A 19,117-nucleotide genomic window follows, 5' to 3' on the forward strand; every position below is an offset into this window, starting at 1 on the left:
TTCCCTTGTGGCTCAGCTGGTAAAGAATCCACCTGCAATGCAGGAGACCTGGGTTTGATCCCTGGGTTGGGAAGATCCCTTGAAGAAGGGAAAGGTTACCCACTCCAATATTCTGGCATGGAGAATTCTTGGGGTTGTAAAGATAAAATAAATAGAAAGATAGTAGATATACAGTCATTAAAGTAATTTCATGTGAATGGTCTAAGGACTTCACTAAGAGACAGATACTATCAAGATGAACCACAAGCAAGAACCAGCTATTTGCTGTGTATAAGGAATCAATTTTAAATATAAAGATACAGACTGCTTAAAATAAAAGAATGGAGAAAAGACATACAATGCAAACAGTAATTATAAGGGAACCAAAGAAATCCCATCAATATCTGACTCTGAAGACTTCAGAACAAGGAACATTACTGAGAATAAAGAGAGACATGCTGTAATAGTAAAGAGCTTAACCCATCAAGAAGGCATAATGATCCTAATCTGCTCGCACCTGATTGATGAGCTATCAATCAATGCATTGAACCAAACATTTCTTCTAAATTCATTTATTTGTTTGTTTTTGTGTAGCAGAGTTTTATCAAAGTAAGAAAAGGGACAGAGAAAGCTTCTGACAAATACATCAGGAGGGGGGCAGAGAATGCCCCCTTGCTAGTGCTAGCATGGGAGTTATATACTTTTAAAATTAGCTATTACAATAAGTCAAAAGAATGTCTCAAAGTTGCAAAGATCTTACTAGACCCACTCCCATAGTTTACATTTTAAGATAACAGGATTAGCCAGAAGGTTTTCAGTTCAGTTCAGTCCCTCAGTCCTTTCTGACTCTCTATGACCCCATGGACTACAGCATGCCAGGCTTCCCTGTCCATCACCAACTCCATAAGCTTACTCAAACTCATATCCATTGAGTCGGTGATGCCAACCATCTCATCTTCTGTTGTCCCCTTCTCCTCCCGCCTTCAATCATTCCAGCATCAGGGTCTTTTCAAATGAGCCAGTTCTTTACATCAGGTGGCCAAAGTAGTGGAGATTCAACTTCAGCATCAGTCCTTCCAATGAACACTCAGGACTGATTTCCTTTAGGGTGGACTGGTTGGATCTCCTTGCAGTCCAAAGGACTCTCAAGAGTCTTCTCCAACACCACAGTTCAAAAGCATCAATTCTTCCATGCTCAGCTTTCTTTATAGTCCAACTCTCACATCCATACATGACTACTGGAAAAACCATAGCCTTGACTAGATGGACCTTTGTTGGTAAAGTAATGTCTCTGCTTTTTAATATGCTGTCTTGGTTGGTCATAGCTTTTCTTCCAAGGAGCAAACGTCTTTTAATTTAATGGCTTCAGTCACCATCTGCAGTGATCTTGGAGCCCCCCCAAAATAAAATATCTCACTGTTTTCATTGTTCCACATCTATTTGCCATGAAGTGATGGGGCTGGATGCCATGATCTTAGTTTTCTGAATGTTGAGCTTTAAGCCAACTTTTTCACTCTCCTCTTTCACCCACATAAAGAAGCTCTTTAGTTCCTCTTCACTTTCTACCATAAGGGTGGTGTCATCTGCATATCTAAGGTTATTGATAGTTCTCCTTGAAATCTTGATTCTAGCTTATGCTTCATCCAGTCCAGCATTTCTCATGATGTACTTGGCATATAAATGAAATAAGCAGGGTGACAATATACAGTCTTGATGTACTCCTTTCCCAGTTTGGAACCAGTCTGTTGTTCCATGTCCAGTTCTAACTGATGCTTCCTGTCCTGCATACAGATTTCTCAAGAGACAGGTCAGGTGATCTGGTATTCCCGTCTCTTTCAGAATTTTCCACAGTTTCTTGTGATCCACACAGTCAAAGGCTTTGGCATAGTCAATAAAGCAGAAGTAGATGTTTTTCTGGAACTCTCTTGCTTTTTTGATAATCCAGCAGATGTTGGCAATTTGATCTCTGGTTCCTCTGCCTTTTCTAAATTCAGCTTGAACATCTGAAAGTTCACAGTTCACATACTATAGAAGCCTGGCTTGGAGAATTTTGAGCATTACTTTGCTAGCATGTGAGATGAGTGCAAATGTGCAGTAGTTTGAGTATTCTTTGGCATTGCCTTTTTTTGTGGTTGGAATGAAAACTGACCTTTTTCAGTCCTGTGGCCACTGCTGAGTTTTCCAAATTTGCTGGCATATTGAGTGCAGCACTTTCACAGAATCATCTTTTAGGACTTGAAATAGCTCAGCTGGAATTCCATCACTTCCACTAGCTTTGTTCATAGTGATACTTCCTAAGGCCCACTTGCGTTTGCATTCCAGGATGTCTGGCTCTAGGTGAGTGATCACACCATTGTGATTATAAGGGTTGTGAAGATCTTTTTTTGTATAGTTCTTATGTGTATTCTTGCCACCTCTTCTTAATATCTTCTGCGTCTGTTAGGTCCATAACCATTTCTGTCCTTTATTGAGCACATCTTTGCATGAAATGTTCCCTTGGTATCTCTAATTTTCTTGAAGAGATTAGGCTGTGTTCCTGCCCTGTTATTTGCTGCTGCTGCTGCTACTGCTGCTAAGTCACATCAGTCGTGTCCAACTCTGTGTGACCCCATAGACGGCACCCAACAGGCTCCTCCGTCCCTGGGATTCTCCAGGCAAGAATACTGGAGTGGGTTGCCTGTTATTTGACCTGAGGCCAAACTATGGTGTAGGTAATGAAGATAATGGTGACCTCCTTCAAAAGGTCCCATGCACGCACTGCTGCATGCAGTGCCCCAAGCCTGCAGCAGGACACCACCGACTCTGAGACTTCTGGACACTTAAGGGCAAGAATTTTTTCAGGAAGGAGAAACTGTCCTCAAGCAGGATACATTGTTGTTATATAATCCTTAAGACAGAGTTCAAACTGAGTTGGTTGTTGTGTAATCATCAGTCCTTAAAGAAAAAAACGTTTTATGTGACTAAGGAATGTAGAGAAAAAAAAAGATGTTTGTCATTTCCTCCTCCTTGAGAATTCCAGACCACCATCTCTGCTTCAAGAGCCCCAGAACCCTTTCTCCTCCTCGTGGAACCCCAGAGTTATTATCAACCTGTCTAGGACTTGGCTCTCTCCTTCCCCTCTTTTCTTTTAGGAGAATTATGTTGTCAAAGGAAAGGAGCATCATTTTCATTCCATAACTACTTCCTGCTGTGATGGGGTGCTGTCCCTAATTTGTTGAGTCAACACATTCTCCTAACCCTCATATTGAGGGTTTCTGATCAAGAGGGCCCAAGTTGGAGGAGTCTGTGGCACTCCTAGGAGTCTGAACAACCAACCATTTGTAACTTAAGAGCTTTTAAATGGTTAAAAGCAAATCCAGTTACACAGTTACAGATACAGGCAGCAAACAATAAAGACAGAACAATTAGACTTATTATGATTAAGATAGTTTTCCACCATGGGGAGCTACTTAATGTTTCCCAAAGTGAGGTGATTGAGGCTTCAGGAGAATCCATAGCCTGAATCATCTTGTTCATGCATTTAGTAAAGTGAGTAACATTAGTACTCATATTAGGTATGAATAATGGCACAAGTTCCTCCTTGTGCAGCCCTTAGAATATCTAAGGCCAATCTGTTTTGTAAAACTGCCTTTCTAATTTGTATTTGTTCAGCATTAAGGGCTGAAAGTTAGTCAGAGCATCAACTCATGGCATAACATCTGATCTGTAGTTTCCAGAGAGGGAACAAATATTGCAGCCAGATAATCATGCCAGTGAAATACATATCTTGCCCCATGAGTTTTAAGGTGTGGCAGATAAGTAGCCCTCTCTGGAAGCTCTGAAAATATGAATACAAGGGTAAAAGCTAGACCTAGGATGCATCTCCCTATCCAGCCAGGGGGAAGCCACGCCCATAGGTAAGAGCCGCATATCCAGTAGGTCCCATTTGGTGCAAGCCAGTGTGACTGAGGGATCCAGCCCCAGTGAGTGCCTGGCCAGGCAAAAGGAGGAATTGAGCTGGGATTAGAAAACACAGGAATGATTACATTGCTTATTTCTTGAGGCAAAAATCCCAATTGTTTCTAATCATTATAATTAATTTGTCAGCTAACTTCTGGGGATGGCTCTATTTGTTCCCAGCATATGGGAGCGTTAGATAGTAGGTGTCACTTTTTAGGAGTTAGCTATATGACCTCATCCCATATTTGATAAACATCAGGTAGAAAACCACCAGATCTAGACCCATTTACCTTCTTAAGTGAAGCAAAATAGTCATTAAACCAAGATAATATATAGTCAAAGTTGAAAGTCGTGTTATGCCCATAGTTAAGGTATAATATGTTATACCAGTCCATTTTAGGATTGTTAGATGTCATCATAGAGTTGAAGAAAGTCCTTTCCTTGAAGCGGAGAAACCCATCATGGGAAGCCTTCAATTAATGAGGAGAGGAGTGCTCCGCAGACCCAGCAATTATGTCAATTGTGGAATGCAGTGTAGGAATGAGCCCAGGACAGGAAGGCATTGTCTTGAAGATCAAACTGCAGACTCAGGATGTTTGGAGTCAGCAGAAGCAAGCCTACATAGATTCTCAGGCCCATCTTGGTTCCTGGCTCAAACAGTGGCTAGTTTGACTCAAAGCCTGGGTCAGAAGTTAACCTCCTGGTAATGTCTGTTGAAAAGCTAAAAGCTGAGTCACATAGTTAATTTTAATGCCTCAGGATCTATGACAATATCTGTGCATTAAAACAGTCTGTCATAGAGATAGTACCTTCTTCTTAGCAGCAGTTCAAGTCCTCATTAAAGCTATGGGTAGAACTTTAAACCAATTGTCTTGTGTTTCCTGAGTTAGCTTACACAGATGCCTCTTAATAGTGTCATTAGCTTTTTCAACTTTTTCTGAAGATTGGGGTCTCTAGGAACAGTGTAAGTGATATTCTATTCCTAGCGCTTTCGACACCCCTTGAATTACAGCAGCTTTAAAGGTGGAGCATTGTTGCTCTGAACTTTAGAATTTGAGATCCCACTTACATCATGAGAAGTCAGTACAGTAAGATTTTGCCCATTAGTAAACTTATAAGCTTTAGGAATTAGTAAAACAATAGCAAGAATTACCCTTAAATAATGTGGCCATAGCCTTTATTTTCAGTAACAAACAAACTAAACTCTGATCCTGTGGGCAAGCTCAAAGTTGGGGCCTGCAAGAGAGCAATTTGAAGTAACTAGAGACCAAACCAGCTTGTCAGTTTGAGCCTGCTGAGTCTCAGTTATAAGTTTATATAAAGGCCAGGCAAGTTCCCCATAACCTGGAATCCACATGTGGCCATAGCCTGTAATACCCAAGAATCTTCTCAATTGTCTTAAAGTCATAGGTAGAGGATAATCTAAAAAAGGTTTAACTCTAGAAAGCATCCTTCAAATCAATGAGTCAGGAGTCAGTGTCTATCCCAAGACATACATTACATCTCTCCAAGTAAGGTCATAAAGTAAAGTTAGTCCTGTAAAGACTTCTATGTACTTTTTGGATCCTCTAAATAGTCTCGACCGCAATTGCGACTGTTTGAAATTCTACTGAGACTAAGGAAACCTTTCCTAGAAGGGTGCCTTGATTCTCAGCCTGTTCAGTTGGGAGCCCCAGATAAAGGGGTAAAGTAAAAGAACAGGAGGGAGCTGAAGGTTTCACATGCAAATCTGCACCCTTAAGACATAAATCTGGCATGTCTCTCAGAGAGATGAAGAGCAACACATATGTCACTTCTACCAATTTCCCTTATTTTCTACAGAACCAGTCTAGTTGTAAAACAGTAATAATTGAGATCCTTCAGTAGGTCAGCATTCCCCGTCTTCCAAAGGATACTGTGGCCATTCAGTATCACAGAAGAAGATCAGACATGTCTTTTTAAATTCTGGGAATCAAACTTGTCACAGCTTGTTTTTTAAAATACACTTTGAAGGAGTGGTTCTGGAACTGCTAGCTCCCATCTGTAAGAAAGAAAAAAGAGGCATCCACAGCCATGGCTTCTTTCCACTGGAGACGTCCCTCCCTGCTCTAGATGGGGGTGTAGACAGACTTTCCACCAAAGCGTCCCCTCCCTGGTCAGACTTAGTCTGTCCCTTACCGATGCAGGCATCTTATTCTTACCAGTTCTTACCTGGTTCTACCACCTAGGTAGGGTGGAGATGCACCAGGGGTAGACCTGATGGTTTCCCAGATTGATTTAGTTTCCTACCACCAAGACCTTCATTTGATTTGCCCTTTTCTCTGATGCTACCTGGGGTGGAGCAGAGTAGCTTTTTGGAATGTTTCCCAAGCTCTAAACATGAATCATGAACCATTCCCCTGGTTGTTACATGTAATTTGCAAACTTCATTTTTAGTAGAAGCATCCTCCTCCAATTTGTAGATTTAATAAATTAATTATTCCCACACTGTAGGACAAAGCATTTCCATGAGTCCTCCTGCTTTGTCCATTTGTGAATCCTCAAGGTGATGTACTGTAATCCTTGTGAGCAAACAAGCTCTCATGCAGTCAGCCCTAATGAAGGTAATTTCTGTTATTACCTTTTATTATTCTCTGTCTCCTGGTCACTACAATCTAGTGACATCAAATCACTAATTAGCTTCTCACACTTGTGATGGTTTTTCTCATATCTATGTGTTGAGGACAATGATACTTCAAAGCGTAAATGGTGAAGACTGAAGTCCATAAAGACATGGGTTCAGTCCATTTGCACCCATCCAGTGGATCCTGAAGAATGTTGTTTTTTTCCTGGTAGGTACAAATATTTTTGTACCTAGAGGTACAAAATAGAGGCTATCCTAGAGGCTAGGCACTAGAAGAGTGCTGTTTTTCCTCAGCCTTCTAATTCAGTAAGAAAAGAAAACAAAGAGAAGCCATCATACTCTACTCTTTCAATCTTGGATTATTCTATGTCCATTTTGCTTATTATTGTTGTCCAAATATCTATATCTGAAAAGTAATAGACAGCTGTATTTCTTTGCTAAAACCAGGATGGATTTACTTTTTTGATTGAATATGCTTTTAATACAACATTTTGTAATAATTTTTATAATGGAACTAGCACATTTTGGGGATTATGCTTTCAAAAGGCAGAGAATTATAGAATCATAAAGATTAGGAGGGAGAGTTATCTTCTTTTGAAAAGAAATGGTGTACCTTCATAGTGGTAAATTGCCTAAAATTGCAGTTATTTAGTGAGAGGTAGAATCAGAACATACATTTCAGTGACTCAGGCTACTTCTTGTATAGTCCATGATATCATTGAACATCACCTGCTGATTTGGGTTTCAGGTTATTTTAAAGCTTATAATTTAGAATGGCTTTTGTTGATTCTTGACAAAGAAATACCAATATAAATAAATTATGAAAATCAAAATATCCTGCTGAATATATGCCCTACTTGTGAAAAAAGAAGATATGTCATATATGAGTACTATATTTTAGAATCTTACTACTACTATGATAAATTTACTACATGGTAAATTCATTATTGCACAAAATGTTTGATTCAAGTATTTGATAATTATATACCTCTGAGAAGCAGGAGGAAAGTTACTACACGTTGAATCAAGGGAAAGTAAGATAAGGGGAAGAAAAAGCCTAAATATTCCCTAAACATGGTTCTGATAAATGACACTATATTCTTGATATTTCAATATTTTTACAGACCCAAAATCATACAATAATCACTATCATTGGTGATGCTTCCTAAAAATATTCTTGTTAATTAAAAACAAAGTTTATATGAAATTGTAGATTAAGTTCACTAAAAGCTTCCCCTTGAGAACAGTGTTTGAATCCTTCAAAAATTTCCTCTATTCTCTGCACCTGTCAGATGAGGTTAAGTTGAAAGAAAGCATTCTCCTAGAATATGTGGGTAAATAATTCTATACTTAAAGCTTCAGTGGAGACTAAAAACTAATTCTCTTCATGTATGCTCATTGACATTTAATTGGTTTTAATTTCTGGAGATCTTTGAAAGTCATTTGTGCTAAATTCTTTGGAAAATTGTAAAATACCATTTTTTTTTTTTTTGCATTTCTCCTTTTTTATCTATTGCTTTGTCTTTTAGATTCCTGACTGCTCCAAGTACTCCCCCAGTTACTTAAGATCTACATTAGGACACAGCATCCAGGTCAATGTCCCCTTAAACAGCTCATCCTGGCTACAACATCTTGAGTCTATTTCCTACTTATTTTAAAGTAAACTTCTTTATAACTCATTTATTCAAGGCCAGGTCTGTTTTCTTAGAAGATGCATAAGTAACAACTAAATTTGATCCATGAATTAATGGCTATAGATTATAAGCTTTCTCCACACTTTTCACTTCATCTTAGGTAAATGAAAGCATTTTGTCAATATCCTTTTAAAGATGACACACAAGCTTTCTCTCCACAGAGTTGGTTAAATCTCTGATCTGGATTTACACGGAGAAGGTAAAGGCAGCAGAAATGTTGGAAAGCTTCTAAAAGATGTATCTTTGACTGGTAGAGTTTGGTGGTCTCTGTAAACGATACTCAATTATTTCACTTCATGTACCAGTATTAAATTCTGAGATAGAAGTATTAGAGAAATAATTATTTGATAGAATTTCATATAGAAAGGGACTGAGGGTCACCTAGTAAATCTTTTATGCATGTTAATTTATCTTTAATTATTATAAGAAATGAAAAATTGTTGTCTACATGAACACATCTACTAATTGGAACTCATTCTTAAATGAGACAGATAACACCATCTTTCACGAGTGAAATAATCTGAAAATAGTAATAATTAGTTATTCTGGTCTGAAACAATACATTATTCTGAACATTTGCATATATTTAATCATTACAATTGATTAAAGATGTGTCACTGATGTAATTGGTTAAGAAACATTTGCAGTGTCTCCTTGAGAGCAACATCATTTTCAATATTTGATATTTGAGGATAATGAACCCTGAAAGGCTGAATGTTCAGGGTCATATAGCTGCCCAACAACAACTGTTTTTCTTCTAACAGCTTTATATTTCCACTAGTACAGTAGACTTATTTGATGTAAAAAACAGTCCAATTCCTCTAAATAGGAATATTGTAGGGAATGAAGAGAAATGAGGATTCATTAACTTCTCTAAATGAAAAAAGGGATTATAAATATTAATAAATGAGCTTCGGGGAGGCAAGTTATAAACCTAAGTGATCTATCACCAGCTCATGGCACAGAGCCTTGGGGAAAATGGACAGTATGTGCTTAGAGAATAAATGAACTAAAAAAGAATGAACTTTATTAGAAGTAAAGGATTTATACTTAGAGTAATTAATTTAGTTTCTTTTGCTCACTACTTTGATATTGTGTACTAAGCTCAGATGTTGATTGAATCAGTTTTACCAATATTCTATCTGGAAAGCAGTATCCTTTCTTTTCCTGGGAACCCCCAACAAGCCAACGACAGTGAAGAATACACGTATGCAAAAGATTCAATGGGAAAGTGACTCTTAGGATGATTGTCTCACATAATAGATTTTATTCTAAAGATGCCAGCATGTCTTCTCTACTCACAATGACTCCTGCTGCCCCTTTCTGTTCTAGCACCAAAAGATCTCCCTTGGAAGCTCCCTGTGCTTAAGACTTCGCTTTTTCTGATAGGGCAGATATGAACCCTTATTTGCTGGTTTTGTTAGATATTAAGTCCTGCCCTGTATCTAGGGATTCAGTGCAGGATTCATGTCAGGGGTGTAAGAGTCAGGGTGTTTTCCAGGGAGGATACATCAAGGTGGGTTCCTGGAGTTGACTTGCTAATACAAAACTCCCAAGAAATGATGAGGAGGGGAGAATGGCACTGAAGAGAATGTGGTGGCTCCTTAAGTATAAAGTTGTTTCCATGTGTAATTTTACTGGCCACCTGTTCTGACTTCAACTTCTACTTGTTAGCTTTTCGAACAGCCTGGGATCATATGTTTTGATATAATCTGGGATAAAATGTAAATTAATTCCTTGGTAGATTTTCTAGAGAATTGGAGATTTGAAATATACAGGTGAGTCCCTGAACTTGGTTCTTGGAGGTTAAAATTATTCACTATATACCCTATCTTTATGTGTAAACCTTCCAGTGAAACTCAAAGGATGCTAGGCAATTTTTAATTATAGTCTAAGAAGACATTAAATTTAAAAATTGCAGATGAGTAGAAATCAGTAAAAGATACTCTTTCCCAAGACCTAGTTTAGATCCAGAGAAATGTTCTTCAAAATCATATGCTGCATTACATTTAATCACACAACTTCTCCAAGTTTTTTTAAAGTTAAAATAGCATAAAGGGAGAAAGATAAAATAGAATATAAAATAACTGAATAGGAAAGAAAAAAGAATTTTCCTATGATACAAATTTCTTACTGACTACTCTTATGCAATATAATTTTAAGCCTTGACAAATTAAATAAAATATCAATCATAATTCAATAATATGTCTACATTATTAACACCAATAGCTGAGTTTAAAGAAGCTTAATATCTTTGGGGAATAGCTGGGAGGAACTAATAGTATATTCTTTCTTATGATAGAACTACATGAAGAGATGAATCACAGCTCTAGGAAGACTTACAATAAACTCTGGATTTTTAAGTTTTGCTGTGGTTTTGTGTTTTAGTTGGGATAATTTGTAACTCAATAGGGAAAGGAATAAGATTTAATTATTCAAGGCAATGAGTTCCTATGAGCTCTCTCACATAATGTAATGCCATCTTTTCTTCTCCTGTTTAATTTTTTGACCATATATAACATACACTCAAAAGTACATGGAGCAGAAGTACATATCTTGATAATTTTTCACAAAGTGAATACTCCTATGTAACTATCAACCACATCAAGAAATAGAACGTCACCAGCAGTTCAGAAGGCCCTTCTTATCCTTTCTGTCCCCAATTTCCCTTTAAGAATAATCATTATTGAAGTTTTTAAACCTTAGAGATTAGTTTCATCTATTTTTGATCTTTATTTTAAAAGGTTAGCACAGTATACACCTCTTTGTATCTAACTGTCTTGGTCAATATTAAGTCTGTGAAATTATCTTCCTTTGTGTTAGCAGTTTAAAAAGAATTTACTCCCTTTACTGCAGAAAAATGATTTAGTCTCTGTAGATTCTTAGACTGGATTTCTGTGATGTCAAAAAAATTTCAGATACTCAATTTCATTGTTAAATTAGTTTATTACATTTATTAAATTTATGTAATTGGTGCCAGTTGGTTGAACATCTCTCCCCTCCATCCTTCTTGAATAGTGTTGTTATGCTCTCTCTATGATCTTTGATGATATGTGAAAACTTAGATACAAATATAAATAGAAACTAGAATCCTAGGGTATGAAGCCGAACTGGGAAATCAAACCCATGCTCAGTTCACTGATTTATATCTGTTTCTCTCACATTCAGGTGACTAAAGAGAAGTCCTTTCCAAAGTCAATGAATGAGACAAATCATTCTCAGGTGACCGAATTTGTGTTGCTGGGACTCTCTAATTCCCAGGAGCTCCAACCTTTCCTGTTTCTCATATTTTCACTACTCTACCTAGCAATGCTGCTGGGCAATTTTCTCATCATCCTCACTGTGACCTCAGATTCCCGCCTTCATACCCCTATGTACTTTCTGCTTGCAAACCTCTCTTTTATAGATATATGTGTTGCCTCCTTTGCTACCCCCAAAATGATTGCAGACTTTTTGGTTGAACACAAGACTATTTCTTTTGATGCTTGTCTGGCCCAGATTTTTTTTGTTCATCTTTTCACTGGCAGTGAGATGGTGATTCTTGTATCCATGGCTTATGATCGTTATGTTGCTATATGCAAACCTCTTCACTACACAACAATCATGAGCCGCCGTGTATGTATTATTCTTGTACTCATCTCCTGGTGCGTGGGTTTCATCCATACTACTAGCCAGCTGGCATTTACTGTTAACTTGCCTTTTTGTGGGCCTAATCAAGTGGATAGCTTTTTCTGTGACCTCCCTCTGGTGACTAAGTTGGCCTGCATCGACACTTACGTTGTCAGCCTACTAATAGTTGCAGACAGTGGCTTTCTTTCTTTGAGTTCCTTCCTGCTGTTGGTTCTCTCCTACACTGTGATACTCATCACAGTTAGGAGCCACTCCTCTGCTAGCATGGCCAAGGCCCGCTCCACACTGACTGCTCATGTCACTGTGGTCACACTCTTCTTTGGACCATGCATCTTCATCTACGTGTGGCCCTTCAGCAGTTATTCAGTTGACAAAGTCCTTGCAGTGTTCTACACTATCTTTACTCCCATTTTAAACCCTGTTATCTATACTCTAAGGAATAAAGAAATGAAGGCAGCTATGTCAAAACTGAAGAGTCGTTATTTGAAGTCTGGCCAGGTTCTGTAGTCATAAGAAATATTGTATTTCTGGAAACAAAGTAAATTCACAGGACTGTTAACACTGTAGCTGTGTCTCTATATATTTACAAATGGAATCACTGTCATGTTAAAACCAATCATTTTAACCAGTGGGAAGTATTGACTAAGTTGAAGTAAAGGTTAATGGTGATAATGAAAAATACAACAAACCTTAGTAATTTTCATCTATTCTTCCTTCTATTATGTTTACTTGCCTTTTTTACTTCCTTTCCTCCTTAATTTTTAAAATTTAAATTTGTTTTAAGATAAAGAGCTACTGACTGTGATATCAATGTTACAACATCTTTAACTTTATAAAGTGTAAATACATCGGGCCTTGTTTGGGTGGAAAAATTATTGTTTATACCACAACGAACAGAATTATTTTTACTGTGTATAAATAAGGCAATGCACTGTTTTAAAACAACTTTTCAAAATTGGAAGAATAGTGACGTGTACTTTCTGTTTTGTCATTTTATGTTCACTCTCCTGCTACTGCAGGAGAATATTGTGAATACTGTTCCAAGTCATTTGTTTGGTGACATCATTGGATTGTTAGTTTTCAAGCGGTTCCTCCACCAGCTCCATTTTTCCTTGTAAACTTCCCTGCCATTTGGGTCATATGGGCAATGAATTCCAATTAAATGGAAGTATTCACAAGACACAAGGTCATTATGGGATTCACTAACAGGGTCAAATAGATGAGCAGCAATGATAACTCTAAGGATTCTGGAGGAAAATTCTGTACTCTGCAACTGAGCACCACCCACCGTTTGAAAAGCAGATCATAGGACCCTCTTGGGACTTATTCCGAATTGAGTTCCTGACCATGAGTTAAGTGACTATGTGACTAGGATTTCCCACCATTTAAAAAATCACAATTTCTATCATTCACTGTTTTTACATCAATGTCCATTATACACCAATCTCCATAGAGGAGGCAGTTAAGGTCTGGGGAAAGGATAATCTGTTAGCCCACTTTGGTTCTGTATCCCCTCAGTACTTACATAATGGAGACATGAATCAGCTGAAATTTGGGCTATGGATCAGATGGTAAAGAATCTCCCTGGAATGCAGGATACCCGGGTTCTATCCTTGGGTTGGGAAGATCTGCTGGAGACGGGAATGGCTACCCACTCCAGTATTCTTGCCTGGAAAATTCCATGGACAGAGGACCCTGGAAGGCTGTAGTCTATGAGTTTGCAAAGAGCTGGACACAACTAAGCAACCCACATACACCTGAAGCATTGAATTCCCTTTCATTAAGGCTTTTTGACTATAACTACTCTTAAAACTTTACCTATAAGTATAAGAGATTGATATTGAGAACTTGCCAATCAGTGGCAAGTAAATTACATCAGACCTCCTCCTCCACAGGTGGTAGTGACTTATCTTTACAGGAATGAAATTTTACTCTAGATATGAATTTTCTCTCTCTGCTTTTAGTTCTTCTTCCAAGATCACTATCCAAGGCCTCAGAAAGGGTCTGATTTATGAATTTAGGATTCTACAAAGATTACCTGTGCAACACATTTTACTCTGAAAAATATTGTGGCAATAGACACAGGACCATGAGATCAACTTTCCTGAACAAGTCCAGGCTCAAAGAACAATTGAATGTACAATTAAATGCTCAGAAAAGAGTCTAGCATTATGATTATACCTACTTGGAAACAATGAACTCTAAGATATGATATATACATTGAGTGCTGAGTGCTCAGTCATATCTGACTCTTAGCAACCCCATGGACTATAGCCCATGAGGCTCTTCTGTCCATGGGATTTCCCAGGCAAGAATACTGGAATGGGTTGCCATTTCCTTCTCCAAGGGATCTTACTAACTTAGGGGTCAAATCCATATCTCCTGTATTGGCAAGTAGATTTTTTTTTTTTTTTTTTTTTTTACCAATGAGCCACTAGGGAACCTATATGCACTGAACTAACAGTTAATTGTAACACTGTGTTGTTAACTTTTAATATACAGTTTTGAAAAGTATAGAGTAGAAATAAGAGTGTTCCTCTTTCCATCATTCTTAGTGACCTATTTATGAATTTTTTGCTTCTTGCCACTGCAATTCCAGGCTTTGCTATACTGAAGATTCTGATTGCCAGAAGAACAACACTATTGAGAAATACACTATGATTTCCACTCAACCAAATCTTTGCCAACTACTTGACCACATTGGGATTTTCATGTTAATAGACAAGCAGCCCACAAAAGGGGAGTCACTGCATTAACTAGAATAGATGACGTAGTTAACGTGAGGAGCTAAATAATGTTAGTGAGTTCAGTCTCTCAGTCTTGTCTGATTCCTTGTGACCCATGGACTGAGGCATTCCAGGTTTCCCTGTCCATCACCAACTGCCAGAGCTTGCTCAAACTGATGTTAATAATGCAGACTGCAAAAACATATCAAAGTAAGACATAGAAGAAGGAAACCTATAAGAACTTAATTAATGATCAGGTTACCAACTATAGGAACTGAGCCTTGATGTTCCTAGAAGCCTTTGATGAACCACATGTCCCAGTACCATGTTGATTTGATTACTATAGCTTTGTAATATAAGAAAGGAGAGGGAAATTTATTGAAAGAAATAATGACAGAAAATTTCCCAAATATGAGGAGGAAAATGTACATCCATTTCCATGATACCTAAAGAACCCAAATAAGCTGAACATCAAGAGATCTTCACTAACACATATTATAATCAAATCAAAAGATAAAGACAGAGGGAATTTTGAGAATGGCAAGAGAAAAGATACTCAAGATATAAAAGGGAATTCTTATAAGTCTATCTGCAGACTCCTCTGCAGAAACTTTGCAGACCAGGAAATAGTGAGACAATCTATTCAAAATACCTGAGAGAGAAAAGCTTCCAGTCAAGCTGAGGACCTTATCCCTGATCATCTTGCTGAATGTCACCCTACTCCAAAAGTCACTCTACTCCATATTTATGTATTTGTTCAGCCTCAGCATACATTCAAGTCAGTTTTAGAATTATTAATATATACTCCCTGAGAAACAACTTTACCAACTGTAGTGCAGTGCTAATGTATAATTGTTTTTATCTTTAAACTTTCAGGTTAAAATTGGAATGCTCCAGTTACGTAGGGTGGTTCCTTTTCCCCCTTCCTCCTTCAGTGCAGTTATGTGATACATTTCTAATACAGTTAGAGCTGTTTTTCAGATTCTGAATTCTAGGAGGGATGCCCTTACAACCTGGTTGATGTTTTGCTTGTTTGCTTATTTGTTTATGTTTGCTACTAAAATTAAAGACTTATTTACATGTCTATGAGTTTTGAAAAATACATAAAGTCATTTATTCACCAGACTTGTAACATATAGAACAGTATGAGGGCCTTTTTAAAGTAAAACAATAAAGACATAAAGAAAAGAATAGGGAAAAATTTTTAAATACATTTACATTTCCTCCCATAGATATCAAATGTTGGTATTGTACCATAGCTGCTTCAGATCTTTAAAAGTATATGTAATATCATTGATCCAGTTGAAACAAGTTTCAGCTTACTTCCTGATTATTTCTTTTATCTACCATTCAAATACTACTTGGAATTTGGTATTTATCACTTCCCTGGATGTTTTGGAACGTTTATTGTCCATAATTATTTAAACCAGTCTTAGGGACTCTGTGAGAGAGGGAGAGGGTGGGAAGATTTGGGAGAATGGCATTGAAACATGTAAAATATCATGTATGAAACGAGTTGCCAGTCCAGGTTCGATGCACGATACTGGATGCTTGGGGCTGCTGCACTGGGACGACCCAGAGGGATGGAATGGGGAGGGAGGAGGGAGGTGGGTTCAGGATGGGGAACACATGTATACCTGTGGTGGATTGATTTTGATATTTGGCAAAACTAATACAATTATGTAAAGGTTAAAAATAAAATAAAATTAAAAAAAAAAAGAAAATGTGATCATTTAAATTGTGTCATTTCATTTTTAAACTTTCTTAATGTTTATATGTAAAATTCAGTTTTAATTGTTGGTAGTATGCCATTGTGTTAAAATATTATAATTGTTTTCATTTCCCCATTTATAAATACTTAGATTATCCTTTATTTGAAAATGTTTTAGCAAACGACATTGTGCATGTATCCTCGTGCATGTAAAACTTTTACTAGAGTATACAGAAAACTGAGTTTGCTGAATGGTACAGAATCCTATCTTCCATTATTTAAAAATGACCAGTTATAAATTACAGCAGAATCTCTGAGGACAGTCAGGGATGTAACACATATAAAATATCTAAAATATGGTCTAATAGACTACAGGTGTATTTGTCCAGGAAATAGAAGATTCGTCATGGAGAAAAAATGAAAGCATTTTCAAATATTTGAAGAACAAATATGTTGAAGGAGGAGATTTCTTCAACTACAGGTGGTAAAGCCAGTTGAACATTATAACAACAAACTAAACTGTCTTGCAAAGTAGTGAGCTCCTTGTGACTGGAGAAAATCTTCCCAAAAGTTGGTCATCATTTATAAGACTGTATGATGTCTCTAATGAAAGAAAGTTGGGGGTCAAAAAGATTACTCACTAGGAGTTTGAGTGATAATCAAACAATATTTTACTTTCATATGTACCACATAGTTGAAGTTGTTTTTCTTTCACTTTCTATTAAAATTATTATGTAAAAATAATTATTCCCACTGCAGGATGACTTCACAGTTTTATAAAGGGTGATAGTTCACTTCTCCAATGAGATCAGTTTCCTGGTATCCTGGTAATATGAAATATCTTATCTTAGGATACTGCAATTATATGGTTGAAAGAAAGAGGAGCAGAGCCTGCACTATGTTAGCACAGAACCTGAGAGGCTTAGCACATTTCAGTGCAGAGACCAATTTAAAATCATGTCAAGAGTCTATTAATGCATTTGACATGAAAATTCACAGGTTAACGGAAGTTTAGAAAAGTCAGAGAAACAAGGACTGGGAGAGTTGTCAGAACGTGTAAGTATCATAAGTACATTTTGAACAGATTTGCTTGGAATAGAGAAATAAATAGTAAGCTGTTTTATAGATGTAAAATTGACAACTAGAGTTCAGCAAAAGAAAGTCACTGTTGTCTCAAGCTGGAAACTCTTTCTAGAAGAAGCAAATTCCTCTTCTTTTCTCTCTGCATATAACATAGACTCTCCTACTGCACTGGCTTTAGGGATAGCCCTGATAGAAATAGGATTAAAATTTGACCAATTGAGGGAGGTATGTTATAACCATTGTCTATGCCTTCTTTGCTCCTTTTACACTTTCTATTCAAAGGATATTTAGACACTAGTAGCCTGGTGGGCACCCCACTCCAGTACTCTTGCCTGGAAAATCCCACAGACGGAGGAGCCTGGTAGGCTGCAGTCCATGGGGTTGCCAAGAGTCGGATACAGCTGAGCGACTTCACTTTCACTTTTCACTTTCATGCATTGGAGAAGGAAATGGCAACCCACTCCAGTGTTCTTGCCTGGAGAATCCCAGGGACGGCGGGGCCTGGTGGGCTGCGGTCTATGGGGTCGCACAGAGTCGGACACGACTGAAGTGACTTAGCAGTAGCAGCCTGGTGGGCTACAGTCCATGGGGTCACAAATAATCAGACACGACTGAGCGACTTCACTTAAGTCTATATTTACTGCCTATCAAAATTTACCTGGAATGAAGACAAGAATTGCTGTTCTTTATTTCATTTTGCTTTTAATCTTATAGAAAACTAAGTTTTGTAAGATACATTATGGATAAGAAGAATTATGCATACTCATGTTCTCAGAGTTCTATTGATATGTTCTAGAGAAAGATATTAATGTAAGATTAATTCCCTAAGCATCAAACTTCACCTAAAAGCAGGAGGGAAAATTTATTTTATGATGGCTTTGCAATGTGAAAATATTTTTATGCCTGAGATTTATTGGCAGTGAGAAAATACATAATTCATTAACTAAAATGCTGCTGGACTTTCTAAGGAAATTCTAAGAAATTTGAATGATTTTTCTGAAATTCACATGTTCCCATTACATAACTGCCTCTACATTTCTAATTTTAGAAATGAAAATAGCCTTGGAGATTATCTAGTCTTATTTTCTAAGCTAATAAATGGAAGAAGTTTATCTATACTAATATGTGCCTATCTAAATTATTAAAAAAGAATGCAAAATATTATATTGACCTGGTCTGTAACACTTGTGTTAATAGTAAACTCAATGTGGAGAGGATATTTTAGTTACTTCTTTCGTTTTGAAAAGTAACTGACAATTCTATTGGGGAGATGGATATTATATGAAATCGGGAAGTTTCAGGAAATTTTTTAGAGATAAAACAATCTGTACAATAGATAATGAGTGATAACATTTCCTTGTGTAACATTATAAAACCTCGGGCTTTCTTCTCTCTTCAAATCCCATCCCTGCCCTTGTCCCTCTCCCCAAACCTTCTCTCTGAGTGTCTATTATGTTCAGCATACATATCTCTCGTCACTCATTACTACAATTTCCTAATGTCAAATCCCCAATTAGTTTCTAATCATTGCAAAGGCTTTCCTTCTATCTGTATGCTGAAGGCAATAATGTTTCAGAGTGTAAATGGTTAGAGTGACGTCTTAGAGGACTTGTAGTCTCTATTTTGGCCTTTATGTAAAGGCTTCTGCAAAATTTTGTTTCACTTGCCAAATGTAGATACTACAAGGCATAGCACAAAGAGGGAGTTGTGCTGCCCTAGACTCTTGATTCAGTCAGAAGAGCAAAGAAGGCAA

At 37.3% G+C, this 19,117-nt stretch overlaps 1 protein-coding gene across 1 annotated transcript; it reads left to right on the forward strand.

Annotated features, from left to right (window-relative positions):
* Positions 1-11,412: 11,412 nt before the first annotated feature.
* On the forward strand, positions 11,413-13,859 carry LOC129620516 (olfactory receptor 4K15). The gene is made up of 2 exons (XM_055536330.1): positions 11,413-12,319; positions 13,822-13,859. The coding sequence occupies exons 1-2, from the start codon at positions 11,413-11,415 to the stop codon at positions 13,857-13,859; spliced, it is 945 nt and encodes a 314-aa protein (XP_055392305.1).
* Positions 13,860-19,117: the final 5,258 nt, after the last annotated feature.

This window comes from Bubalus kerabau, chromosome 10, assembly GCF_029407905.1.
Source record: "Bubalus kerabau isolate K-KA32 ecotype Philippines breed swamp buffalo chromosome 10, PCC_UOA_SB_1v2, whole genome shotgun sequence".
NCBI lineage: Eukaryota > Metazoa > Chordata > Mammalia > Artiodactyla > Bovidae > Bubalus > Bubalus kerabau.